This window comes from Alligator mississippiensis, chromosome 10 (assembly GCF_030867095.1).
Source record: "Alligator mississippiensis isolate rAllMis1 chromosome 10, rAllMis1, whole genome shotgun sequence".
NCBI classification, from domain to species: domain Eukaryota; kingdom Metazoa; phylum Chordata; order Crocodylia; family Alligatoridae; genus Alligator; species Alligator mississippiensis.
Genome location: NC_081833.1, coordinates 59968939 through 59989832, shown reverse-complemented (window position 1 = coordinate 59989832; position 20894 = coordinate 59968939). Strand labels below are relative to the sequence as shown.

The following is a 20894-nucleotide window of genomic DNA, read 5'->3' as shown; positions in this document are numbered from 1 at the left end:
TAGGCAGCTGTCTTGCTCTGGCAAAATTTCAGTATCTAATATCTCTGGAACAGGTGGTGATTATTTCATAATACGTCCCCTGAGAAATCCTAATGGAGAATAGTGTAGGTCATTGTCATCGCATAAGCTACATTTTTAACATGATCTACCAATAGTAATCTCTGTATAAGTCACAACAGTCTAAGCAGCACTTGGCAACCTTTTTCAACTGCAACCTTTTCCATAATGAACCACCTTGGGTCAATGATTTATGGCCAGGCAGGTGATAGGACCTTCTCACAGCTTGCATTTATCCCCATGGTGACATAGGGAAAGCACCTGCAGTTGAAATTCCTGCCACCAAATGCCACAGAAGCCTCATGTCTGTAGGGTGGATCCAATGCCTGTGTAGGCTGGATCTGGCCTGTGTGCTGTAAAGTTGCAGACTCCTTGGTCTAAAGTACAAAACTACTGAGTGTTATTCAAACAGTGATTATGTTTATACTGCAGTAAGTAAGGCACCGCTGTGTGGAGATACCCAAGTTAGGTCTGCACGTGTAGGGCCTAGAAGTGGAAACAGTGTATTTCCATTATTGAAGTCCTGTCACTGTCCTAATAAGCCTTGCTTCTCAATTAGGTGATCTAAATACAACACCATGTGACCAAGAAGAATTTATAAAATAGAGTATTTTTGTTAATTAAGGAAAAAAGCCAAAAACATTGTTTTGTTTTTAATATTTCCTTGCAGGTTTGTCTCCTTGATATTGAAGCATAGTATTCGTATACGAGACAGAAAATTAGACTGACTACAGGTTTCCTTTGTTTTATGCTGTCCATGCGTTCCCTGAAAGTGGCGCATAACTTGAATTGGCATAAAGGGAACCCACTTTATAATGTAACAAATAGGGATACGTTCCAAGACCTCGACTGTACTGACCCCCAGACCCATTTCTACCACTTTTACACTGTAGCAGAAAGCTCCCTTTTCCTCTAATGTAGCAGAAAGCCCTCTTTTCCTCTTGCCTGCATTTGCTTTCCCCTCTTTGGATGTTTCTCTTTTTCTACTTTTTCTTCCTTCCTCTCTCTTTCACTTTAAGATAAGGAATTGTATTTTAAAATTTGTATGTGTGCATTTTGTATCTCCCCTTGTAGTTTGGTATTTTTATCTATTTGTGTGCCATGGCATTTGTAGCTTATATTTTATACTCCTCACCTTTCAACTTTCAACTAAATGTGTTTTAGTAAGTTATACATTGTAACATTGTTAACAAAGGCAGGAATCAAACTGCCCTTCTCTGTATCAGGCTGGCCTCTGAAAGAGTGAGTGAATCAGTGATTGAATGTGTAACATGGAAGCAGGCAGCAATTATCACCTGGAAGCTGAACTCAATAGAAGACAGTGTAACAACCGGGAAATCTCTATACCTCACTGATCAAGGGCTAGAAGCCCTGGCCTGACTTAATCAACACCAGAGACCAACTTTTGGGCTGAATATCTCCAGATCGACCACTCCCAGAGCCCTATTCTAAATTCATCAACGGACTCCCAAACCTGCACGTACATGCGGACGACCCCTGGGGCTGACAGATGCTGTCCAGTAGCCACTGAGGGGGGGAAGTCCCACGAGGGTCAATGACCCCTGGATTGGGCAAACCAGAAAGCTGGGGAGTCACCAAAGTCTGCCAGGGACAGATAAAAGGCAGTGAAAAGTGACCCTCAGTGGCGCCCTCTTGATCTCCAACTTGACCAGACCTGTCCAGCCAGAAGGACCGGCCTGCGACCCCCTTCTGGAAGATAACACCACACTGAAAGAAGCCTCAACGACAGACTCCAGCGCTTGTAGGATAGGTATACCTGACTCTGTAGCCTGCTACTGTGTGTGTGTGTGTGTATGTGTGTGCATGTGTGCATGTGTGTGTGTGGACCAGCCCCAAGGTTTATGATTACAGTGTTTCAATCCGCCTAATAAACTAGAATTTTAAGGATCCTGAGTTGGACATTTGTAGCCAACAACACCAGCAGACAGTACACACAAGCACAAGGTGGTGGTAAATGTTACCATAATGGGGATGGCAACTACAGAAACACGTGTGGCAGACAACGAGCGAGGAGCACAGATCCACACAGACTTTATTTTAATGCACGTCACTCCCACAGTGCACCACACAAAGCAGCTGACTGCGGGCTTCCACCACACCAGTCGCATAAGAGTGAATTCACCTTGCATATAATTAATCTTTGGTGTAAAAAAGGTCATTGCATAAGAACGAATTTGCACATACTGAACCCACACAAAGCGAGGAAAACCTGTAGTCTGTTTTAATTGTATGAATATTGGATAAAATAGGTGCTTGTAAATAAGCTGTAAGGGCCCCTGTTAGTGGATTCTTTATGTTTTATAAAAGATTCAAGTATTTTATTTGTTCAGATATAAGGACAAAGAAGTGGAAGAGCCATATAATACACTGCACTTTCTGGTTATTGAGTACAAACTTTTAAAAATTGTACTTATCTAGATTGCCCTCCCAGAAATCAGTTCACACAGCAGGGGTTTTATCCCTAATTTTATTCACACTGTAGAATGATTAGTGAGGATTTAGGAGTTTAACAGTGCACTTGGTAAAAGATTAAAGTTTTGTTGCACTCTGCATCACAGCTGTAAATAACTAATACAATATTGACTAAGTGAATGAATTCTTGCTGGTGTAGGAAGGGTCACTGGACTGATTAAGTACAAATTTATTACTAGACTTTTCTTGCTAAGTAAGAAGAATATATTAGTAGGCTTGGAGTGTTATTGTAGCTGTGATGGTAGCTTTCATAAGCTCAAGATGCTTGTCCTTGAGACCCTGAGAGGCCGTGATTTCACAGGGAGAGGAGTTCATGATGAGTGGTTGCTCCTTAAGGAAGCAATCCTGGAAGCACAAGGGGAGTCCATCCCAATCCATAGGAAAGGTGGTAAAAAAGCTCAAAATTCCCTTGGCTCAACATGGACCTCCTACATCTAAAAAGAGAGGCGTATAATAGTTGGAGGACAGGAAACACCACTAAGAAGGAGTTTACTGCACTGGTCCACACCTCCAGGGAGCGAACTAGAAAAGCCAAGGCTGCAGCTGAACTCCATCTGGCTACACGAATCAAGGACAATAAAAAGTCCTTCTTCAGATATGTGGGGAGTTGGAAGAAAAACAAGGGCAACATTGGACCCCAGCTAAACCAGCTGGGGCAGCTGACTACTGACACCCAGGAAAAAGCCAATCTGCTTAATGATTGCTTTGCGTCAGTTTTTCACCAGCCCAAAGGGACCACCCTGCCGAACGTGATGTGGGATGACCAGGGTGAGGATGAATATATGCCCACCATTGGTGTGGATCTTGTGAGGGAGCATCTTGAGAGGCTGGACCACCAGAGATCAATTGGTCAGGATAGATTGCACCCAAGAGTGCTAAAAGAACTGACAGACATCATAGCGCAGCCACTGGCGAGGATATTTAAGAACTCATGGCACTTTGGGGAAGTACCCAAAGATTGGAAGAGGCCCAAAGTTATGCCCATCTTCAAGAAATGGGAGGAAAGAAGACCCGGGAAACTACAAGCCAATCAGTTTGACCTCAGTCCCTGGGAAGATTTTGGAAAAAATTATCAAATAAACCATTCTGGACAGGCTAGCAGAAGGCAACATTCTGAGGAATAGCCAGCACAGGTTTGTTGTGGGTAGGTCTTGCCTGACCTATCTCATTTCCTTCTATGACCAGGTGACACATTACCTGAACAAAGGGAAGGAGGTTGATATCATATATTTGGACTTTAAAAAAGCTTTTGACCTGACGTCCCATGATGTCCTTATGAAAAAAATTGGGCAACTGTGGCCTTGACTACTCCACAGTCCAATGGCTGGGGAACTGGCTCTGAGGTCAGACCCAGAGACTGGTAGTTGACGGAACCGAATCAACATGGCACTCAGTGACATGTGGTGTCCCCCAAGGCTCTCTTCTTGGATCAGTACTCTTTAATGTCTTCATAAATGATCTGGACACTGGTGTCAGAAGTGGACTGGCTAAATTTTCTGACACCAAAATTTGGGGAAGAGTGTCCACACTTGAGGATAGGTTGGTGATCCAGGCCAACTTCGATAGGCTTGCAAGGTGGGTGGATGAAAACCCGATGGCATTCAATACGGAGAAATGCAAGATGCTCTAACTTGGGGGGGAAAAAACCAGCATTACACTTATAGGCTCAGCAATGCTACACTTGCTAGCACCATAGCTGAAAGAGACTTGGGGGTCATGACTGATCACAAAAGGAACATAACAGCTCCTGCGATACCGCAACTGGCAAAGCAAACAATACTCTGGCTTGCGTCTACTAATGCATCTCGAGCAAGACCCAGGATGTCATCCTCCTGCTGTACTTGGCCTTGGGGAGGCTGCAGCTGGAGTACTACATCCAATTCTGGGCTCCACAATTTAGGAAGGACGTGGAGAAGCTTGAAAGAGTACAGAGGAGAGCCACGTGCATGATCAGAGGGCAAAAGAAGAAGCCTTATGAAGACAGGCTATGAGCTATGGGACTCTTCAGCCTGGAGAAGCGCAGGCTCAGGGGTGACTTGGTGGCAGCCTATAAGTACATAAGGGGTGTTCATCAGGATTTGGGAGAACGTCTGTTCACCAGAGCACCCCAAGGGACGACAAGGTCCAACGGTCACATTGCTCCTGCAATACCGTTTTAGGCTGGACATAAGGAAAAACTTCTTTACTGTCTGAGCCCCCAAGGCCTGGAACAGACTCCCCCAGAAGGTGCTGCAAGCACCTATTCTGGACACTTTTAAGAAACATTTGGATGCTTATCTTGCTGGGATCCTTTGACCCTAGCTGACTTCCCACCCCTGGGGTAGGGGGCTGGACCTGATGATCTTCCAAGGTCCCTTCCAGGTCGACAGTTTGAAAAGTAGTGCATTCCCATACTCAGGAGCTACTCTCCCCATTTTGTCTGCCACGTCTTTTTCCTGTGTAGTATGAGGGAAGTTCCTTGCTGTTAAGGGGGCATCTTCCCTACGGGGCCACCTTTCCTTTTGTCCACATGCCAGCTGGATGGAAAGGTGTTGTCATCTCTTTGTCGTTGAATGGAAGCACCTGCATTCTCTCAGTCATGTCTTCTATTAGCAATATACTCACAGTGGTCAGTGCTTTAATTCAAATTACAGCTTGATTAATTCCATCTGCTAGTTCTTTATCTTAATTAATTGCACATAGATCATACTTAAATTAATCTCCTGGAGATACCCCTCCAGACCAATTAGGACTCAAGCATCGCAGTCAATTGTAGAAACTTAATTAATAAAAATCTTGATAAACAAAATTAACTTCTGTAAATACTTGTCTGGTCTCAGCTCCATTCATTCAATTTGTTGGGATTTCCCCCTCTATCAACTTGGTTGCTTTGTACCATCAAACTGTGAACCCTTGGTTTCATTCTGTGTCAGCACTATCACTCTCACACACGCTGCCATCAGCCACCTCAAGGATCAGTGTGGAGTGAGAGCTACCTTCTCTCTGAACCCGTCCTGGCTGAAGTTTCTGAGGGTAACCCCTCCCATCCTCCACTCCCACTGTTATAGTACCTTGTACCAGGTGCCCCTCTGAGCACCCAGCTTGTGAAGACTCCTCTACCCCTGGCTCCCTCGCCAGTCTTCAGCTTGCCACTGCTGCCACTCTGCTCCTGGATCCATGCGAGTGCCTCTCGTGCTTTTCCTGCCGGCCCCACTGGATGTCCGGTTTTACCAGTGGGTCTCTGGCATCCCCCAATGTGCAAAGAGCAGAAGCTAATACAGCAGGGCTGTGCACAAGATCCTGACTGCTCTGCTGCTGCTGCTGCCATCCCTGTGGGGCCACAAGGTGAGTCTCCAGCCCTTACGGGGCTTCGCTGCTTTCTTCCAATGAGCAGAGAGGATTTTCTCAGGGTCCCCAGCTCTGGGTTTCTTGAAGGGTCTGGCCTCCTGCTCTCACAACCTCTCCCAACCATACAGTTGGTCCAGTTAAAGATATCACATAAAAACCTTGCCTCAAGAATACAGTAGCACACTAGTACTAATAGACCATTATTTGTACCTAGGGGTGTAAAGGATGCATGTAAAGTGACTATCCTGAAAATGATTTTGTTGGAATGACTAAGGAAAAAAAAAAAAATTCAGTGAAAGATGCAGAGATGGTTACAGAAACTAGCAAAAAAACTAGACTTTGGGCACAAGACACTAACTGCGCAGTAGCTTAATAATACTGTGCAGTAGCATGCTGGGCAAAAACCACGCTAATATGCCACTGCTCAGTAGTATTAGGCTACTGCACAGTTAGCATCACTAAAAACCTGTGCACTGGTGCTACTGCTCAGTAGCGTGAGTTACTGAACATTGAATTAGTACTCGGTTAAGTACTAAACTTAATGTGATGTAACTACGGTGCATTAATGAATGTGTAGACGCACCCACTGATTATTACCATTAATAAGAAAATATTCTCAAGACAAATACATTCCTAATGAAAACCCACTATAGTAAAGCAGTTACCCCACAGATGGATTTGACTGTCAGCAGGTAATGAAACTCTTGTTATGTTATAAAAAATATAGCTCATGTTTTCTTTTAGAAAATAATCTTTTTAAATATTTTTACCAAAGAGGAATTTGAGGTGCAAATATGCATAAATGTAAAATCATTTAAAACTGATTCTATTTCATGTAAGGTTCTTATACTGTGGTCAACACTGTGGTGAGTGCCTACATGTGAAAGCCAATTAGCTAGATATGTAGTAAATCATATTCTAGCTAAATTAAAGTAGATCACAAAACTGGGTTGTGAATAACATTAACAAGATGGGAAACATGCTCTATTTCCAACCAAGGCATAACGGATTATTTCTCTCATGCAAATTGCAAATTATAGATATAATTCTATTAACTTTACTCAAATACTCTTTATGTAAAGTTTTCCATTTAATTGAATGACTATTAGTATGCATAAATAATACCTGAGTAAGTAAATATTGTAGGACTGGGCCCAGTAAAAGAATGGTATTTGAAGTCAAAAGTGCAACAATATATTTGACTATATATGCAAAATGTTTTATACAAGTACATGAATAACAGATTATTAACTTCCACAAGCTCAATCTTACTCAGACATTTTGTAAATCAAAAGTATTTGAGCTTTATATTTTAATCTCTTTGGGGTTATGTTTTGTGTGGATAGTTTCTTCAGGATTATGCAAATAATTAAAATATAATAATTTTGAAACTGTTCTTGGTCACAGGTAGGCAAGCTTTTTGGAGTGGTGGGCTGGATGAATCTGGCTTGAGTCCCTAGCGGGCTGGCACTCTTGACCCAGACCACTATCACTGCTTCTCCCTGCTACCCAGCCACACAACAGGCAAAGCCACCACCCACCTGTCTGGCTGTGGCACGGTACTGGCAAAGCCCACCCAGCTGTGGTGTGGCACAAGCAAAGGCCCTCAGCTTCATGTGCTGGATCATCCAATGAATAACCCAGTGAAAAAAAAGCAGCACCTTCTAGCCCTTATTTAGAGAAAACCTAGAAAATGTGAATCATCAAAGCTCAAAAAAGGCAAATAAAACCAACCCAAAGTTATTATTTTTAAAATGCCATTATCTTTAAACGAGCATAGTGATATTGTAGCAGAAAGCCCCTTTTCCTCTTGCCTGCAGTTGCTTTCCCCTCCTTGGATATGTTTTTCCTCTTCTACCTTTTCTTCCTTCCTCTCTCTTTCACTTTAAGATAAGGAATTGTTTTGAAATTTGTATGTGTGCATTTTGTATCTCCCCTTGTATTTTGGTATTTTTATCTGTTTGTGTACCATGGCATTACTTTTGTACCTTATATTTTATACTCCTCACCTTTCAACTTTCAACTAAATGTGTTTAGTTTCATAAGTAAGTTATACATTGTAACAATGTTAACAAGGGCAGGAATCAAACTGCCCTTCCCTGTATCAGGCTGGCCCCTGAAAGAGCCAGTGAATCATTGATTGAATGTGTAACATGGTAGCAGGCAGTAATTAACACCTAAGGAAACTGCAGATCAACCAAGGGAAGAACTCAATAGAAGACAATGTAGCAACTGGGACATCTCTAAATGTCACTGATCAAGGGCTAGAAGCCCTGGCCTGAGTTAATCAATGCTGGGGACCAACTTTTGGGCTGAATATCTCCAAATCGACTGCTCCCAGAGCCCTATTCAAAATTCATTAACGGACTCCCAAACCTGCACGTACATGTGGACCACCCCTGGGGCTGACAGATGCCATCCAGTAGCCACCGAGGGGGGAAGTCCCACGAGGGTCAACGACCCCTGGATTGGGCAAACCTGAAAACTGGGGAGTCACCAAAGTCTACCAAGGACAGATAAAAAGCAGTGAAAAGTGACTCTCAGTGGCACCCTCTTGATCTCCAACTTGACCAGCACCCGACCTGTCCAGCCAGAAGGACCAGCTGGTGACCCCCTTCTGGAAGATAACACCACACTGAAAAAAGCCTCAACAACAGACTCCAGAGCCTGTGGGATAGGTATACCTGACTCTTGTAGCTTGCTAGCGTGTGTGTGTGTGTGTGTGTGTGGAAGGACCAGCCCTAAGGTTTATGATTTAACTCATTACAGTGTTTCAATCCGCCTAGTAAACCAGAATTTGAAGGATCCCGAGTTGGACATTTGTAGCCAACAATATCTGTGGTCTGACACTCCATTTCCAAATGTATGACATCAGCAATAGTGCAGCTGCCTATGTATATTAAAAAGGCCACAAGTAATGGCTGAATTTTATATATTAATAAATTATATATAGTACAGCAAAAAGCTGGAATGCTGCCTAGGGATTCAATTAGAATTTTTTTATTCCTATCACATGACATAGGTCAAGGTTAAAAAAAAAAATGTCCCTGTTACATGACAAGTATGCATGGATTCTGTTGACAGTGATTTGTCTTACTAAGTAAATACCATGTTGACTAGACTGAATCTCAAGGTAGACAGAAGGCCAAAACATTTATATACCGAGTCAGAGAAATTCTAGCAGAAGTTCTCTCACTGGCAGGATGCCACAATAGGCATTCTAGTCCAGATTATGAGCCATGAATCTGGAAGGACAGAGCATCTATATTTTGCCAACCTTGGATTCTAGACCTCATTGAAGTCCAGTCTAGCATTCAGTGTTCTTGTAATTCACATCTGACTTCCCATGTAGTTGCAAAGACAACCCAACCACAACTTCTCCTTCTGAATGCCACTCACACTGGGCAGCAGGATAAGATGCAAAAAGCCTTTAGATCAGCAGTATTTCATCTGAGGTTTAATTTTAAACACTGCAAACTCCCAGGTAGCTAGTTACACTAGTTTTCCATCTACAGTGCATCATCAAAGCAGTGTTGGGCAGCCAAAAGGGGTGCAAAAATCTGACCCTCTGGGACCAGCTTCTAGGAAACTTCTGGAGCCAGTCTATTGTGAAGTCCATAAGATGTAAATCATTTTGTACTAAATTAATCAGAAAAAGATAGTTCAGTTCACAGAGCACTGATGCTCCCATCCCCCTACCCCCACTCCCGTGTGTGTGTGTGTGTGGGGGGGGGGGGGGAGTGTTACTAACAGTAAAACTAGAGCTCCAAAGTCCTTTTCAAGAAAGGTCCCAAGTTAAATACAATATAAAGATCATATAATAGTGTAAGAATATTTTTAAAAGTCATGCTTGACTGTCACAAAATTATTTACATATTTGCCCCACATTTTATTCTGCCTTCTTTCATCCATCCAGCACTGGGAAAAAGCTATCAGTAGGATTTCTCCGCTGTTGCTCAAATACATGTGAGATGTAACGTTCATTCCTTAATCCCACTTTTACTTTATTCTTACAACAGCAAATAACTGATCAGAGGTAGACATACTCTGTCTCTGTCTGAACTGCTCTGTTCAGAACTCAGCCTGCATTAAGAGACTAACATAATCGTATTGCGCAAACGCATTTAGAGAATTATAATCCAACCGTCTTCGTAAATGTCTTTTTATATAATGAACATCTGTGAAGGGTAAGTATGTTGTTTAGGAGTTTCATAAACATTTAAATAGAGGTGTATGGTTATTCTTCAGTATATTTTTTTTAGAAAAGCTTATTAATAACATTTCAGGTTACAAATAATGGGCATTACATAGTTTGCTCAATTTTGTTATTTTAAATAATAATTTAATTCAGATTAGATAATATTTTACAGAATTCCATATATTGAATGCTAAGATTTAAATCTACCTCAAATTCATGTTAACATAAGGTTCATGCTGTAGTCAATGTTATAATATAAGATGAACCAATTTGATTAGTATTCTGTGTCCACTTGGTAAGTCTGTTCCACTAGGCTAAAAGCAAGTACTTTGTGCACTGCAATGGAGTCTCAGAATAAATACCGTCAAGTTTAGAATCTAGATGCTGTTGCTGTTATTTGTGTAACAGGAACTACTTTTGTGGGCATAAAAGCCAACAAGAAAATACTCATTTCAGTCAATGAGAGCTTTGCTTAAGTCAGTGAGTTACTTAGTACTATAGGCTGTAGAGGCCCTTGGTTGCCATCGCTATCTTCACCCATTCCCATTAATATCTTCATCCATTGCTTAATTAAGGAGTAGATAATTTGGGCCCTAAAAATCAATGGTTTATTAGTCCACCCTAGTTTTAAATATCCTAGGCAGCGAGATTGCTTTTATAATAGTAATAGTTTTGATAAATTAACAGCTTTGACATTGTTTTAATAAATTAATAGTAACATATCTGGAGCCAGAAATTACTTTTTTGAGAGCAGTCATATTCCTTAGACTGGACTAGACCATCTTGTTTAAAGAGCTCATTGTCCAAATATATATTACACTTCAGACATCTTTCAGCTATTTGTTTGGGTTTTTCTTAAGTTACTGCTCCAAGTCAACTAGTTAGTTATAAGAACATACTTTATTTTGAATTATAAATGGTGACAGTAACAAGTTTTACTCCAAACATAGAAAATGTCATCCATGCACAAGCAGAACAAAGTTGCTTCATTCAGATATGAGATTTTAGTGTTTCACAGACTCATACCAAAATGGATATGCAATATGGATAAGACAAGTATTTAAAATTAGAACCCAAGATATAAATTAATCACAGTGCATCTTCTTCTTTACTGAACACACAGCAACACTTGTAGACCCTGATCAGCATCACAGTCAATACTTCTTTGTCTCACACCATTAATGTAAAGTATTTTAAAGCTTTATTTTGTAATTATTATTTTTATTTACAAAAATATTCTCCATTTCCCTTTCCAATCCCAGTTTCAAAGTTCATTCATTCCTAGACTGAAATACTAAGGCTCTAAAGCAAACAGGCTTCCAATTTAAAACAGGCTAAATTTGTTCCACATAAAACCAATGTAATAGCTTAAATCATATTTTTATTGTAAAAGGTTTTAGGTGGATAAATAAGTTGTAATTTCTATTTGAAGTCTTTCAGTTTGGTCACCAAGAAGCTACATCATTCTCCTAATTAAATATTTTTATTTGTAAAAGTTCTTCTTTACAAGAAGGTAGTCTACACTAATAAAGAGAAGTTTATGGTAGCAGCAAGAATGAAGTTCAAAACTTTCTTTTGAGGTTAATATCCATATGGAAGGAGCTAGAGCAGCAGGTCCCAACCTCAGGTCAGGACCCAAATGAGGGTCACAGAGGCAATGCCCGTGGCGCTGCGCACAAATGGCAAGACGTGCTGGGAGCTCCCCCACCCCATAGCCACTGCTGCACTCTGCTCCCAGCAGCACACGGCGGGGGAAAGAGAACCACTGGGCTAGAGGTTGCTACCAACTTGAGCAGGAGCACAGGCAAAGATTTAGATGTAGTGCTGAGATTAGGATCTGTCCCTTGATGGCTTCAAGTATAGCCACAAGCAGTGGTGTTTAACCATTATTTAGTCCAGAAAAAGCTATACAAAAAGGTAAAGTACTGTACTCTAATAAGTTTTAGGGGGAAATGTCTTCTGAATGGGTGTTTTTTTTTTTAATCATTTAGATTTGGTCTGTGCACTTGCTCATGGCCCATATCACATCCTTTATACTGTTGCATTTCACTTCAGATGAGATTAAATTCTGGGGATATCAGCTAGTTAGAAGGTATCAATCCTGTTAGACTTCGAGTTAAATCTTTTAATCTCACATTCTTTAAATGCAAGCCCATCTGACAAGCCCGATATTGTTAAGAAACAGGCAAAGCAGTGAAATGTATATCTGCAGTATGTATTGTGACAAAGGAGTTTCCATCTCTTCAGACTATAGTCTAGTGTCTCAAGTTATTTGCACAAGCAACTAGGCTAGAGTAAGAGAGACTACTTACAAGGACTACTCATGTGAAAATGTGAATGACTGGATCCTGTATACTCAAAGCAAGAGAATATGGTGCATCACAGTTTACTACACATTTATGACTCATTCAGAAATGAACCTAAGGTTAATATGTGGAATTGTTTAGGGTTAAAGCATTTGTACACAAACTACATACTTGATTCAGATCTTTAAGATATCACAGCATAAATTGTTATGTATTACCACTTATTTAACCTACCAGATAGTTATCCTTGGACATTTAAAGTGTCCACCAAAATCAGTTGAGCTAAAGAAAGCCATGAGGTGTGCAAGGAATACATGAGGACCTAGATTTCATCAAGTTCTTTGTAAACTGAATGATGTGAATGTGCAAACAGTGAACAATACCTTTGAATCCCTACTGACTTGTGGCAGCAATCCAAAGCCAGAGTTAGATTTTCCTGCAGCTTTTGTTAAGTTTTCTAGAAAGGTGGGGGTAGCCTGTAACCTTGTAAAGAAAAACTCCAGCCTAATTAAAATGCACAGCAATTTCTGCAAGCCTGCATCTAAATAGACTGAAGCAATAGCACCATAAACAGAAGCTTGTTTTGTATTTGACAATAGTTTGGTTAACTTTTGGGTACCCAAAAGTTAACCAAAAACAGAAACATCCCTTTGGAGTTGGTGAAATGTAATACTTTAAATTAAAAAACAAAAACACACCAAACAAAAAAAACAACCCCCCCAAACAAACTGTGTAGCTGCAATTTCACCCTCCCCGCCAAAAGAGTCTGAGCTGGATCCATGTGCAAAATGCATGGTAACATTGAGCCAAATCCATCCATGTCCCTATTATGTGACATACATGACTCAACTCATTTTCAAATTAATCTCTAGTAATCCTCAGTTTAAAAAAAGATAAAAGTTTTATTTTTCAGACAAAGTTATTTATAGTTTTCATAATACATTTAATTCATAGGATTCACAAAAATGTAAAAGCATGGTGCCAAGCTGATCTTATTATTTACCTCACAATATTTTACTGTTCTCCACAGATCTGACCAATCTGTCTACACTTGGCAATTTTTAATCATTTAATCTTTAATACAAGGGAGCCATAAATCATTTGCATTGTTAACCTTATAGCACAAGGACTTGTCTGTCAAGTGCCATGCACATCTGTGGCACTTCGTGGCATGCCCAAAGATTTTCACTTGGGTCAGAATGGGTTTGCCTTCAAATCCCTTCTGTTTTTGATTTTTTAAAAATACAAATACATACATACATAAAATAAAATTAATATAAAATATAAAGTGATGTATGCTTTTGGTGCAAGATCACATAGGAATTATCTTCCAAGATTTTAAGTGCGCTCTCAGAAGTGAAAGCATAAGCAGTTAAAAAGAAAAAAGAAGTCAAAGTCAATTTTCACATTTTGTTTTTCCACCCTTACCTCCCGACCTCCACCCTACAGGGGTATCCACTCACTTTTACCAATTCTGGAGTCAACTGGGCAGTGGCCACTTTTTTCAGAGGGACCTGAAGTCAGGCAAGAAAGAAATGGAGGACTGAGCCCTGCTGTTCCATTTTCCTTTAGTCCTGTATATACATGTATAAATCTTCTTACCACAAATGAGAGCTGCACAATCCCTGCCCATCCACGTGAGATTAGACCTCTATTAGTGCTACAGGATTTGAGGCAGGCAAACTGGAATGTCAGGTTTAACTTTGTTAGTTTACTGCAATCTAATAAAAATAAATAAATAAAAAGTCCCCTGCTGTCTGACTTCAGGGAAATACTGAATTTTATATTTGTTAGCTAGTGCAAAAAAAAGATTTGAGAAAGTGGCAAGAAGCTTTCCTGCAAGGAAAAAAAAAGAATTTAGGAGAGAAGGATGAAGTCTGTTAATCTCTCTCTGCAGAAATTGCTCTCCATCCTTTTCTGCAGTTCTGGAATTACTACAGTGGTTATTAATGTATGCTAGACCAAGAAGTGCAACTGGATTCTGTAGGAGCAGTGCCAACCTACAGACAGTATTTGGTATCAAACATTGCACAGTCTCCTAGACTTAAACCACTAAAGATTAAGGTAAAAAATAGATAGTTTACATCTTCTTACTAGGATTTACTCATTTCTTTTTGTGGCAGAAAACCTGTGCGTTTTGGGAGGGAAGCAAAAAAAAAAATAAAAAAAAGAAAAAAAAAAATCACTCCATCAATACTGCCCTATATACATACACCCTAATCCCCAATTTCTGGGATGTTCCCCAGATGTTGTAAACATGGGACCAGCCACAGACATCAGAACCTATTGAAGAACAAGAAATTCAGGCTACTGGGAATCATCATCTATTAATAGCAGACAAATCCCTCTTATAGCCAGTACCGATAATACCCTGGGGCTCTGTCCTGTTAACCATGACCAGCCCAGAGAACAAGTCTTATACTGCAGACTGATCTACAGCCTTATCCCCCTTTAAAGCTAAAAGAAGTGCACAAACCCTAGGTACGCAATATCAATATGCAACCCAAAAGGTTTTTCAGGTGCGCATGTGTGTTAAAGTCACAATTTCAGTTCTCAGCTTTTCCAGGAGGAGACCTTCCCGAAACAAACTGTGCCACACACAAAAAACCCCCACCAGCGAGCAGCGAGGCCACCTTAGGAGAGTTTTACTACACACACTGCCAGGACGATAGCAATGATGAGCACCGCAGAGAAAATCACGCCTGCCAAAACCTTGCTGATATCGCAGAAGGATTTGTTCTCTTCCACAGAGATCATGCCCATGGAGGAGGCGCCCATGCTCACGGTGGATTTCAGTTCAGCCCCAGGGTCCTGCTTGGCTTCCACTGTCCAGTGGGGGACGTTCACCTTCATCTCCATCTCGTACATCATCTCCCCCACCTGGTTGATCTCCTTTTCTAGGTCTTTCAAATCCACCACGTCGATGTTGTGCTCAGCCTCGTACTTCATGTTCTGGACGCTCATGGCGCGGGCGGCCACCCCCGACGTGCCCCCGCTCATCCCCGTCTGGATCAGGTGCTTCTTGGGGACGTTGAGGGGGAACTCGTGGCCCAGCTCCAGGGCCCGCCGCATGTCGACCTCCAGGATCTCCATGCAAGTGGAGAAGATGACCCATAGCCTCTCAAACTCCGCCTTGTCCTCCTTGCTCACCGTCCTGTCCTTCAGCACGCCGGTCAGCTTGTTCCTGTTGGCCACCGCCAGCTCCTGGGCTTTCTGCCGGGTTTTCCTCAGCTCCTCCCGCAGGTTCTGCGAGTCCGCCGTGCCCCCGATGGTCAGCACCATGTGGCGGTAGCAGGCGGCCACCTTGTTGAGCGCATCCAGCAGTGCCTTGCACTCCTCCTTCACCATAGCTGCAGCGCCTCAGCCACCGCCAGCTGCGCGCATGCTGCCGCCCGGCCCGCGCCGCCGCCCCTTATATGGCGTGGGGTCACGTGGCGCGGGCAGGAAGTGGCCCTATGAAGCCCCCCTCCCGCTCAAGCCCCGCCCCCAGTGGAAGCTGCCGAGACTCGGCGGCTCAGTGGCTCAGCCCGCCCCGGAGCCGGGTAGGCCGCGGTGCGGGGAGGGGGGCGCTGGGGCGGCAAGCGGAGCCATGGGGCCGCTCTGAGTAAGTAGCCGGGGTGGGGGGCTGCTGGCGGGGGGGGGAGGACGCATGTCCCGCTTGGGGTCAGGTCCTGGTTCAGTAGCAGCGGCCTCTCCCGCCTCAGGGGGGAGGCAGGGCGGAGAGCAGCCGCTGCTGCTACTCTCTCCAGCAGGGAAACCAACCCCGTCCCCTCCCCCGCGTGTCCGTGCTGCTTGGCCCGTCTTCCATGGGTGAAGAAACCTCTTGCAGCTCCTGCAGGGCGGCGAGGCTCTTGGTCTCCTTTATGAGACCGACCCAAAGAGTTGGAGGAATTCGTTCCTGGCAAGTCTTCGGGGGTCCGCAACCTTCATCAGGCGGAGGAGGTGTCTGCGGTTGGGCTGTGCTGTGCCCGGAGGGGATGGAGAGCGAAGAAGGCAGAGGCTGGGATGCAGGCGGGAAAGCCTGTGCTTCTGTGACAGCATTATTCAGGTTGTCGAGGCATCGAGCAGGACACGGGTGAACAGATTCAAAGTGCTGTAGTTGTCACCCAGTCTTAAATCAGTCTTTACCCAGTCTTGCGATGCAGGAAATAAGTCTCTGCAATATGTTTCTTTAGGGCTTGCAGGGGAAGAACGAGTTTGCTTTTCTTTATCTCCTGGACGAGTTGGTTAATGAAAGCGGGGTCATGTGTGTAGCTCTCTGGTGAAGAGCTCTGTCTCTGCATTTTTAAGTCTTCCCTCAGTGCATGTGCAAAAGTGTGGTGCAGTGATGTGACCTACTCCAGTGCTCATTGCTAACGAGCAAGAAAGCAGTGTGTGCTGGCTGTACTTTGTATTTGCATATTGTGGCAGTGCTGTTTTCTTCCCCAGTCAGAGAGGTTTGGGTATCCTGCCACTACCCATATGCTGCAGTGATAGGTGGGTGTGTGTTTTGTCTCTTAAGAGGAACTGAAAATAGAACAGCTGCTAAATTGTGAGTCCAGAGCACTATGCTGTACCTTAACTTGTATGACGCTGTTGTGCAATATACCTTATACATTTACCAAGCAGGCATTCCTGTGAGGAATGCCATCACAGGGGAACAGATAAATACTATATATTGTACATAGTGTTTGGCTTCTGATGTGAGCTCACTGTGTTAGAGCAGCATCTTTATTCCTTCTATATGCTGCTAAGAAGTCCCAATATGAAGTAGCTGCCTACCAATTCAGATGCAGTACTTAAGTAAAGTAAGTCAAGAACTAGGGAATCTCTTATGATGAAATCATGCTGGATGAATTTGACCTTGCAAGCAAGGATGTGTTCCTGCATAATGGCTGTAGTCAGGTGGATAAGGGATAAGCCTAAGGCTAATCAAAGTATTTTGTGACTTGAGTGATGTTAAGCTTCTGATTTGATGTTGTACCTGTAGGGTGACTGCTAATGGTCTGTATTTTGGTAACAAGCTACTACCCATACAGTGCATCAAGAACTCCTAATAGGCACAGCTCATCTGAAACTACCTGGGGGACCAATTAGCTGAAGGTTTGTGCATGTGTCTTGCTAAGAAACTTAATGTTGTTCCGGGAACCTGCAATAAAAGCAACAACAAACATGGCTTATAGTTAGATGCTTGATAACAGATGTTAACTACGTTTTCCTGTGGAAGAATAAGGATTATTTTGAATAGCCACGTAAGTGTAAGTGCCACTAACCAATGTCAGATGGCAGGCAGTACCCAGAAAAACAGATACAGTAACTGCTTTAATATTAATCTGTCAGGTGACTGGCTTAACATGCTTAAAATTGAAGGATAAATGTTGATACTTTTTCTGTCTAGGGGCTGACTGGTTGAAGTCATTTTGCAGGTAGTATTTGTGTATGTGATGCAGTATGAGAAATCCTTACAGATGGGTAAGGCAGTGGTAAATGTGTAGGAGGAGAAACTTTCTAGTTCTGTGGAAAGATTTACAACAGTTGCTGTTGAGTGCTGGGATTGTGGAGAAGGTTCTCCTGCAAATGTATGTTTGGAATATATACCCTTCTCGAGGCATACTCCTTTATGCTCAAATATCATGTCCTTATTTCTAATGGTTTTCCTGGTCCCATACCCATAATAAGTGAACAAATCTCTTAATTTTTTTAGCTGAGCAGCCTCTTTACAGGGGATTTTTTTTCTTAGAGGAATAAACTTTGCTTCAGGTGAACTGATATTTGGAGGAACAGCTCCTTTTTTGACTGTCTAGTCTAGAAAGTTCAGAGCCTTTTTTTTTTTTTAAATTTAATTATTTATTTTATTTAACTTTATTTTGGGAGGGCTGTTTGGTGTGGAAAATAAAGGTGGTAGCTTAAAAAAAAAAAGCAAAAATAATTTTCTCCCTATTTTAAAGGCTCTGTACACTAGTCAGATTTTTATATAAAGATTTGACTAGCTCTCTTCAGATATTCCAAATCTCAATTAATTTCATGATGAAGCAAATTGGTTGTCATGTGCCTGCAAATTGTGTAGTGTGGTGACAAGCATACAGGTTAGTTCTGGCTATCTGCTGATTTTTTTTTAAATTTTTATTTAATTTTTATTTTTTTTATATTAAAATAAAAATGTGGCATGTTGGTAGTGTTCCCTGGAAGGGGAAGCTTTTCTTGCCTAATCCTACTGTGCGTGCTCCTAACCCAGAAAGGTACATTTGAGGGCGACTAGTAGAAATCATTCTGGACAATTCAATGCTTTGTTTCTGTGTTCTGGATGAGTGGGGTCTATTTGGGTGTCTGGGACTTGCAGTCGGTAATCTAGCACTGAAGTGTTTCTTGCCAAGTAAAACGCATTCTTGTGGAACTCTTACCTTAGTGCAACAGGGAATAGAAATACTGGTCTAAAGTTCTGTCTTACTCTGAAAAGTGTCTGTGTAAAAATACTGCCATTAACATAATTCTGTGAGTCATGGATCAAGTATACTCACTCAGTTTACAAGTAGGGATGTGTGCATCTAACTCCCAGTCTAGAGAATGCAGTAAAGCTTCATATTGATTGCATTTAATCAGTATTAATAATGACTTTGCATTGTCAGCTACACCTACACAATCCCATTGCCTTTGGATGTCCTCATTAACACTTGCGTAAACCCATAGGTTTCCTGGTTGCACCAGTGTAATTCCTTTGAACTTAAATGAGATCCTCACTGTAAGAGTTGCAACTTCTGGGGGGGAAAAAAAAATGTATATTTCCTAGCGTTAAGGGAACACACAAGACTGAGAAGCTGGGGGGAGGGAGAGGGAGTAAGTTACTTTTGTTTCCCACCTACCCTTTACTTTTGCTTCAAAGTCCAACCAAGAGCCCTTCAAAAAGTCCAGCAAAGTCACCTCAAAGAAGTCCTTCCAAATCAATATGATTGCTATTTATAATATAAATGCATTAATATAGCTATATTTTTCATTGATAATTGAGTACAAAATTCTGGGTTATTTTTGGTGAAAATAGGGTATCAGGCCTGAATCAGTTCCCGTTTATAGCATTGTTTCCTATGGGGAAAACTGTTCCAAGTTGCAGTATTTTGTCTTAAGACACAGTTTTCAGGAACCAGTTATGTTGCAAGTCTGAGGACTGACTGTACTGGGTTTAAAGTTGAGAGAGCCTTGTGAGTGTCTTGGTATGCAAAGCGAGTAATAGAGTGGTCTTCAAAATGGAAAAAAGAGAGCTTGTGGACTGTAGAATAATGGGCTGGTTGCAGAGCAGAACCTTTCCCTTTTTCAAGGAAGCTTGGGTTTTCCTTGGTTGTACAAACTGATTTCTGTTCATCTAGGATGTTGACTAACATATAATTAGGGTTTACTCACTTCATGATTCCACAGAAACTGCAAAGTCTGGGATTATCCATAAAATCAATTTAAATCAACTTAATAAAAATAAAATGCTGGTGCCCCAGTGGGAGCCAGCAGTCCTCGTTGTGCTGCAGCCCAGACTTGCAGCCTGCCCATTCTGTGGGGAGGAAGCACTGGCTGGCAGGGGAGCACAAAGAGCAGAAGGGTCAGCTAGCAGACATGGTTGCCACCACCTCATCCCTCCTCCTGCCTTCCAGGGCCTCTCCACCAACTCCTGCTGAGCGGTGGGGCTGCTGGAGCACATCCAGGAGATAGCAAATTCCATGGATATTTATGCAAAAATTGTCTAGCTTTCCTGCAATTTAATACACTGCTACATATAATAAATTTGACTCCATCCTGTGTGCATGCACACACCCCTGCTATTTTGTTTTGTTTTTTAATTTTACTTTCAAATAAATGCATAACATAACTCTGTTAAAAAGAGGAAGTTATTCATAAATTAGCACTTTTAGTTTCTCTGTGGTAACATGGAAGGTAGAAGTTTAGGTAATGGCTAATGTAGCCTCCTAGTTAGGTTAGGAGAGTAATACTTCTGTCATGCCCTTATTAAACAGTCTTATTCAGGTCAGTACCTCCTGTGTGCATGTGCATATGATGTTTTGAAATCCCTTTTCTGCCTCCATCAGTGACTTACAGTGACCTCAGTTCAGAGCTTATGTAACCAACCCTTGTGTAGACTCCTCTTTTGGGGAGAGAGTTCCATAGCAGAGTTGACAAATGTTATGATCTGCAAGGCCTGCCAAGTCATCACTTATAACTTGGTTGAGGGTAAGATGGTGGTCAGGATTGTTTGCTGTGGGAGTTTTATTAATATTAGTTGTTCTTGGAGTGATGTTATAGCCATGATGATCCAGGAAATGTGGGAGGCAAGGATATTGGGGAGCAGTGTTTATCTTTTACTGGACCCAACTGCGTGGTCCAGTAGAATATCAACCCTTTCCCTCCCAGGGTTTGCTTTTTTGGTTTGTTTGTACTGCTATTGACATTCAGTAGTCAACTGTATTGTGTATGGTGGCGTTTTGTTCTTGAAAAACTTGTTGAAGCAGTGGCTGACTAGTGATAATGATAAACTCCTACACAACATAATGTAAGAA

At 42.1% G+C, this 20894-nt stretch overlaps 2 protein-coding genes across 7 annotated transcripts in view; one reads left to right on the top strand and one right to left on the bottom strand.

Annotated features, from left to right (window-relative positions):
* Positions 1-10956: 10956 nt before the first annotated feature.
* On the bottom strand, positions 10957-15859 carry RGS9BP (regulator of G protein signaling 9 binding protein). The gene has a single exon (XM_014595577.3). The coding sequence runs from the start codon at positions 15727-15729 to the stop codon at positions 15016-15018; it is 714 nt and encodes a 237-aa protein (XP_014451063.1). The 5' UTR covers positions 15730-15859; the 3' UTR covers positions 10957-15015.
* Positions 15860-15866: 7 nt separating this feature from the next.
* Positions 15867-20894, top strand: part of ANKRD27 (ankyrin repeat domain 27) — a 76871-nt gene continuing 71843 nt past the window's right edge. For 5 of the 6 annotated variants that reach the window (XM_059713841.1, XM_059713842.1, XM_006260871.4 and 2 more), the window contains exon 1: positions 15867-15923. The gene's annotated coding sequence lies outside the window, so the exon portion shown is untranslated. Of the gene's footprint in view, positions 15986-20894 lie in introns of all 6 variants that reach the window. The other variant, XM_014595585.2, reaches the window with a different exon arrangement.